Source organism: Eublepharis macularius, chromosome 4 (genome assembly GCF_028583425.1).
Source record: "Eublepharis macularius isolate TG4126 chromosome 4, MPM_Emac_v1.0, whole genome shotgun sequence".
NCBI lineage: Eukaryota > Metazoa > Chordata > Lepidosauria > Squamata > Eublepharidae > Eublepharis > Eublepharis macularius.
The window spans coordinates 153346890-153354736 of record NC_072793.1 but is presented as its reverse complement, the minus strand read 5'-3'; the positions used below and the strand labels follow the sequence as shown (position 1 = coordinate 153354736).

The window sequence follows — 7847 nt, the reverse complement described above, 5'->3', positions numbered from 1 at the left end:
TCCAGGAGGCGCACCATGTCGCGCATGCAGCTTTCTGCCGTGGCTGCTTGGCGCTCTGCCGCTTCGACCGCCCGGCTAAACAGTTCTTTTTGCTCGCCTCGGTCAGCAGCCTCACTCTGCCGCGCCTCCTTCTCCATTGCGCAGGAGTCGGTCAGCTCCGACGATATTTTCTCCACCGCACGCCGAGTCGCCTCCATGCACACGATCGCCTCGTTGCGCGGGCGCTCCCGGCGCCGAAGTCGGAGGTTCGACATTCGCTCCGCCGGAGACAGACGGCGTGTCCCGGCGGCCGTGGTGTCGGCTGGGTAGCGTGTAAAGAACGAGGGAGACGGTGTTAGATGGGGGCCTCCCTCCCGCAGGCACCCCGCATTCCCGACCGCACAACTGCCCACGGGACATTACTCACCGATGGTCTCTGCCGCGGAGTGGTCGCCGGCCGCTGCTGCCACAGATCGATCTGGGAGGCAATCGCCGGCGGGCTCCTCGAAGGTGTCCTCGGTGTCCTCCGTTCCAACGCCGGCCACATTGTCAGTACCCCCCTCCGGTTCCCCCTCAGTGGCTCTGGCCGAACGTCGACGCCGGTCAACGACGGTTGGGGGGACGCCAGTGCCCATCACCCGTGGCACCACCAGATCCTGCTCCAGCCGCAGGAACCGGTTCAGTTCCTCAAAGAAGGGCCAAACCCTCCGCCCGTGTCCCGAACGACTGTTCCCGTCCACACACTCCTTGTAGCCCCTTCTCAGAGTCTTCGCCCGCTCACGACACTGCTCCCAGTCCCTGGGGAAACCCCTGGCCGCCATCTCGTTCGCGATCCACTGGAACTGGCTCACATTCCTGTAGCTTGCGGAAAGCCTGCTCTGCACAGCGTCGTCCCCCCAAATCTGGATGAGGGCTCTCGTTTCCTCGTCAGACCAGGGGGCGGCCTTTGCCTTCTTGCCTCGGGCCGCCGGGACCACCGAGAGTCCGGCACCGGTGCAGGACGTGGGGCTGGTGCTGAGGGTGATCAAGAGAGGCAGACTGCTCGCGGGTTCGGGAGGCGCGGTGGAGTCCATGTTGCGGTTGGCCGTTCTGGGTGTCCTTTGCTGGGCTCGGGAGCAACAAACGATCGTCAACGGCGGTCTTCGCGGTCAGTTTCGGGCTGCCTTTACAGTAAGTTGGAGGGGGGCGCGACGCTGACGTGGCCGGCAGGGGACCAATCGCCTGTCCACTCGCTGCAAGAGACGGCTGCTCGAGAGCATCTGGGCGTCACACTCGCGCGGCATTGGACAGTGTCGGCCACGTCACGAGGGGGCGGGGGGGCGGACGTCTAAGGAGAAGGGGCCGTTGTGGGGCGGGAACCGTTGCGGTCGCCGTCACGCCATGGCGCCCGCTCACGGGAAGAGGAGCAGCAGGGGCCAGCCGCCGAGAGAAACACTCCGTGCCTTTGCGGTCGCGCTCTCCTTGTTCGCGCGGACGGTCATCCGCTCTACGGCTGCCACAGCTGACACTGTGGCCCTGCTCGGGAGGCAGCTGGGAGAGGAAGTTAACGGCCGCCGCGCGCGACATAGAAGAAGACTGCGGCAGTTGGTGGCAACACTGGCGTCCGTGGAGGAGATGGCGCAGTGCTTCATTGTTGCTTTCCCGCCGAGGAAGGCATGGGTGCTTCCCCGGGCATGCCCTCACTGGTGGCCGTGGTGGGAGCGCTACGAGTTCAGTGATGGGCAGTGGCTGCAGCAGTTCAGAATGCGACGTGCCACGTTCGAGTACATTGTTGGGGAGCTTCGCGAAGATCTCGTCCGCGAGACGACCCACATGCGCGACCCAGTCCCTCCCGAGGAGATGATCGCCATCACCATCTGGAAGCTTGCCACGGGAACCACAAACTCCGCGACACTGCCCGCATTTGGCCGTGGCGTCTCTACCGTCTGCGGGATATTCGACGAGGTCTGCGAGCTCATCGCTGCAAAGCTGACCGAGAAGTGGATCTGCATCGATTACCTCGAGGACATTATCTCCGGGTTCGAGGAGAGGGGATTCCCCAATGCCTGGGGCGCCGTGGACGGGACACACATCGAGATCCGTTCTCCGCCTTTCTCTGGGGACAAGTACATCAACCGCAAGGGATACTGCTCCATGATTCTCCAGGCGGTGGTGGACAGCGATGCACGATTCCTGGACATTTTTGTGGGCTTCCCGGGAAGGGCGCACGACGCGCGTGTGCTCCGTAACTCGCCCCTGTTCAAGAGACTCGAGGATGGTGCCCGTCGCCCGAAGCGGCCGGTCACTCTGGAGGGGGTCACATTCGACCCGGTAATCATCGGGGACCCCGCCTATCCTCTTCGGCCCTGGCTCATGAAGCCCTATCCGGCGCCATCAACGCGCGCCCAGGAGCGCTTTAACTACAGACTGAGCCGGGCGCGCATGAGTGTGGAACGCTCGTTCGGAATTCTGAAAAATCGCTGGCTTTATTTACAGCGGCCCCTACTTGTCAGCGAGCGCCTCATGGTCGCGGTAATCACCACCTGCTGCATCCTTCACAACATTTGCCTCTCGCGCGGGGACATCGTTTACGGGCCGTTCCCGCGCGAGCCGCTGATGGAGCCCGGGGATGAGCGGCCGCAGATTCCCTGGTCCGAGGCCGCTCTTACTGCGCGGGCAGTATCGATTCGTGCCGCCATAAGTACGCACTTCCAGCAATACCGATAATTCAATAAAGCTGTGTAATTCAATCTGTGTGTCTCTATCCGGGACGGGGGGTGGGATGGTGGTGAGGCGGGCGGAGGGACAGCATCTGTGTGTTTGGGCGAGCACGGGGGAGGGGGGCCGCGTCGAAGGTGGTGGTGGGCGGGGGGCGGGCGGGCGGAGGAACAGCATCTGTGTGTTTGGGCGAGCACGGGGGAGGGTGGCCGGGTCGAAGGACTGCTCTTTGGTGCCGTTCGGTGCCGTTTTAGGCAGAGGACCCCATGGGCATGAGGATAGAACGACGGTTTTGTGCTCATGGGGATCCTCGCTCGATCCTGGGCGACCCATCACGGTCGCGGTTTTTTGGTTTATTGCCGGGGAGAGGCCTCTAGAGGCTTGGCTGGTGCTTGGACCGCCCGCCTGACCGGAGTTAGGGCAACCCTCTACATGCTCTGACTTTTATTTTTCAAGAGATCGTGCTGTTGCAGCCTGGCGGTTGCTCTGGCCTGGGGGCGGGAACCGCTTCGAGTTGGGGTTCACACGGCATACCACGGGGTTGGTTTGCTGTGTGTTCCCTATCCCCAGGTCCCATTCCGACCGGAGCATACAAATGGATAGAGACACACACAAAAAAAACCCATCATGGAAGACTTCACCCCAAAATGTGTCTCAACCTATAATGATGTTTAAAATCGTCTCTTGCTAAGCAAAGTCCAGCTCCCGGGTAGCCGTTCTTAAAATAACCCCACCCCAAAATTGCTTCTAGTCTGGCTTTCACTAGATTCCAACAATTTCCTGAAACTTTATATACCATTGATAAATATCTAGCAGTCACTCTTTATAACACCTAATGAGTTCATTGCGCTGTTTGGTCACCTGAATTAAACATGACCCCCTCATAGGGTTGCGGCAAACTGTTGTGTGTGTGTGTGTGTGTGTGTGCGCTTGCATGTGACATTTTGGTTGAATAAAACAACTATAAAGAATTGGCTCAACTGCATGAGGAAATCATATTTTCTTTGGGCAGAATCTCCCACATTTGGTGACATGGAAAACCAGCAGACTCCTCACTAAAGGCAAATCTTTAGTGAGGCTGCTGGAAGATGCTTTCAGGGAGAGTTTTCACAGGAAGGGCCCGGGGGGAGCCTTGACTGTGCTCTGGGCCAGGAGCGGGAGCACACGCCTGGGATATTTTCCGGGAAATAATACAGAGGGGAGCCTGGTTGGCAGGCCTGGGAGCAGGGACACAGAGCTGGGATTACTGGGGGTGGCACATACAGCCTACTGGGCTTCGCTTTGTGTGCGCCTTTCAGGATGCCTGGTGCTCTGCTAATGTCCTTTACCAAGAGATTGGGAGGGTTGCGTGAGGGCCCTCCCTTATTCAGAGCCAAATTCGAAGGCCAGGCTGTTGGATCTTTAGTCTAATCCGGCCTGGTCCGGGCATTGCTGCACGAAATTTACCCACAAAGGAGTGCAATGGTGAGAGTCCCGGTTCCACGTGGAATCGGGGCCCTCCACCACCCTGCCGGCCACAGTGCAGCAGCAGGGCCATGTGGGATTTCGGCGGCGCCCATGGAGATGTGGCGACTACGCCGCCCGCACACCACGCAGCGACCGTGACGTTTCAGTCATGGTGGGCGCCAAGGCAAACCGCAATCCAGCCTCTCCGCAGCCTTGTGAAAGCCCAGGTGTGCTTGCAGCGGGGAAAGAATGTGCTGACTGTGCCTGCTCCTGCCCGGCGCCCGCCCAACCATTGCAGCTACTCTGCTTCCATGTTCTCTGCTCTCAATTTACATACGAATAAGCGGGTTGGCCAGCCAGTCATCCAGGCTCCGCTCCACCCACAGGACTTCCCCACCCAGGCCTACTCATGGTGATGGCTTGCCCATTGTTTGTGCCCCTCCTTTTGTGACTGTTTTGTCGGGCCCCCGCGGGGGCCCTAAGCGTTGTTTCGTCTCAGCAGAAGCTGAGTTCATGGGTGGGCATATGACCGCAAGCATTTTTCGAGCTCGCGAGAAAGCCTGCTCCACGTGGAAACGGGGCTCTCACCAAACCGCCACATTGCGCGGCAGTCGAATTTGGCTCTGAATAAAGAAGTCGCCCTCATATTCCCTGTTATAACGCCCACAGGCTCCATCCCAGCCCTCTTGCGGTCAGGTCACGGGTGCTCGAGGCTGCGTGGCGGATGCCAAGTTTCAGCATCGGGCGAAGACGAGGGGATGGTGCTTGGTCGGTTATGGGCTGAAAAGCCTTACTTTTTGGGGCGCACACCGGTTAAATACCGGCAGTACCGGGCGGATAGGCGTGCGCTATAGGAAAAATCTGCATATTCCTTCCCAGCCTGCCGTTTCTCGGGGGAGGGGGAGGACTCTCCCCTCCACTGTTCCAACGGAGCAGGTTTCGTTCGGGGGATCAGATGGGCGCGTGGCAAGAGGGATGGCTTTGAGTCCATTGTGATCCCCGTTCGATTCTTGCCTGGCCCGCGTTGCCTACTTCTTTTTTTCTGGGGCCCAAGTTGCTGTGCAGGCAGTGTGATTTACACATGTTTCCACGACAGGCATGCCCTGGCCGCGCCCCGGGGACCTCTCTTTTGTCCTTCAGATCACTCCTGCGAGAAAACACTAGCCTCTCATTGAATTTGAACGACTGGCCAGCCGCGGCCTCTGCTCTCCAAATCTTCCTTGTGTCCTGTGCTGCTTCTCCCTCCCTCCCCCCCCCCCGATCACAACATGGAGGACACAGGCCACTTCGGGGAGACTTGGCGAAGGACTCCCCAAACCCCCCTGCCGTTTCTTTTCTCCTGACTTTGTGTTTGAGGCACAATTATAGGACTTGTAGGAGAGATTTGCCTTGTGCCAAGAGTGGCGGAGGGTTTCCGGTGAGGCCTGCCGCGGGGCTCCACCCTGAATAAGCGACCTGGCACCTGGTTCCAACAGAGCAGGAACAGGTTTTGGGGGGCAGGTTTTGCATGTTCTCCTCTCAGGGCCGCAAGTTGGTTTGCGGGCCGTTTCATTTGCACATGTTTGCGCGACAGGCATGTATTCGACGCGCCCCAAGCGCCACTCCTTTGTCCTTCATATTTCCCTTTTGTGCGATGCAAGGCTGAAGTCATCCGATGTTAACATGCGCTCTGCCTCTCCCCCCCTGAATTCCCTCCCCGACGGTCGCAGCCGAAATATGCATGCTATCAGAAGGGGCTGCCGCACAGGAGTCCCGTAGAGCAACGAGCAGGAAGGCCTGCTTAGTGCCCTGGGACTCCTTGTTCGAGCCCCGCATCGCCGCCCGCCCGGCCCGCCTCCCTTTTTCGCGTCTGCTGAGACAGACGGGTGGGAACCGCGCTGGCGCCCGCCGGTGTCCCCATGAATTTTTCACCGACCAGGGGGGGGGTGCGATTCTCCAAATCTTCATTGTGTCCAGGCCAGATTTGCACATGTTTCCACGACAGGCATGCCCTGGCCGCGCCCCGGGGACCTCTCTTTTGTCCTTCAGATCACTCCTGCGAGAAAACACTAGCCTCTCATTGAATTTGAACGACTGGCCAGCCGCGGCCTCTGCTCTCCAAATCTTCCTTGTGTCCTGTCCTGCTTCTCCCTCCCTGCCCCCCCCGATCTCAACATGGAGGACACAGGCCACTTCGGGGAGACTTGGCTAAGGAGTCCCCAAACCCCCCTGCCCCCCCTCTTGTGCCAATATTGAGCCAGAAAAGGGTTTGCTCCAGGCCTCCCCTGCCTGTGGAGACACGGCAGGGCCGTGCATGGCTCTTCCCAGCCATGGCCCGGCGGAGAAAGGAGCAGCCCTGCCAGATCTGTGTCCCTTCCCACCCCCTGCCCAAATCCAGGGTGCTGGTTCCAGGCCCTTGGGCCAGATCACCCCCCAGGTGTGCCCTGGACCTCATGTGCCAATATTGAGCCAGAAAAGGGTTTGCTCCAGGCCTTCCCATGCCTTGGTAGGGCCTTGCATGGCTCTTCCCAGCCATGGGCCGGAGGAGAAAGGAGCAACCCTGCCAGATCTGTGTTCCTTCCCACCCCCCGCCCAAATCCAGGGTGCCGGTTCCAGGCCCTTTGGCCAGATCACCCCCCAGGTGTGCCCTGGACCTCATGTGCCAATATTGAGCCAGAAAAGGGTTTGCTCCAGGCCTTCCCATGCCTGGGGAGACAGGGCAGGGCCTTGCATGGCTCTTCCCAGCCATGGCCCGGCGGAGAAAGGAGCAGCCCTGCCAGATCTGTGTCCCTTCCCACCCCCTGCCCAAATCCAGGGTGCTGGTTCCAGGCCCTTGGGCCAGATCACCCCCCAGGTGTGCCCTGGACCTCATGTGCCAATATTGAGCCAGAAAAGGGTTTGCTCCAGGCCTTCCCATGCCTTGGTAGGGCCTTGCATGGCTCTTCCCAGCCATGGGCCGGAGGAGAAAGGAGCAACCCTGCCAGATCTGTGTTCCTTCCCACCCCCCGCCCAAATCCAGGGTGCCGGTTCCAGGCCCTTTGGCCAGATCACCCCCCAGGTGTGCCCTGGACCTCATGTGCCAATATTGAACCAGAAAACGTTATACCTCAGCGTCCCTTCCCCCCAAATCCAAGTTGTGTGTGTGTTCCAGCCCCCCGGCAAGAGCACCCTCCAGGCTTCCCCAGCACCTTCTGTTTAAAGATTATCGCAGAAAATGGGTTCCCAAAACATGCAGACATGCTCAAAGCGCAACCCGTTTCCGGATCCAGGACATGTGTATTCAGTGTGCGGAGCCTGTTAAGTTTAAACATAGCTTTATTTTGCCGACAAACAGGGCTCACCATGGCAGGCGGGAACCCCAGGCCCCCTGTGTCCATTCACTCAACTGTCCATCGAGCCAGACGGCCCCCCCCTTCGACGGCCAAGCACCTGGGCAAAGCGCGGGACACGCGAGAATGCCCTAACTCTTTTTGGCGATGGTGGACGCGGGGTCGAAGTCCCAGGCTCTTCGCGGAGTTGCTCGGGTGCGTGCGGTCTTCCACGCTGAGTTGCCGCGAGAAAGGCGGCAGGAGACATCCCACCATCCAGCAGGTCAATCTCCTCCTCCTCCTCCTCTTCCTTCCCCGCAGTGGGGCCTGCTGGCGGGAAACCAATTGGAAAGCAATAAGCAGTCTTTGCCCCGACCAACCATACTACTGAGCATTGTGGAAACACCGACCAAAGCCCCCATCTAGGCGCCCTCTGTC

The 7847-nt window shown here is 59.7% G+C and overlaps 1 protein-coding gene across 1 annotated transcript; it reads left to right on the top strand.

Moving 5' to 3' along the window:
• The first annotated feature begins 1722 nt into the window (after positions 1-1722).
• LOC129327664 (uncharacterized) lies at positions 1723-2685 on the top strand. The gene has a single exon (XM_054976416.1). The coding sequence runs from the start codon at positions 1723-1725 to the stop codon at positions 2683-2685; it is 963 nt and encodes a 320-aa protein (XP_054832391.1).
• Positions 2686-7847: the final 5162 nt, after the last annotated feature.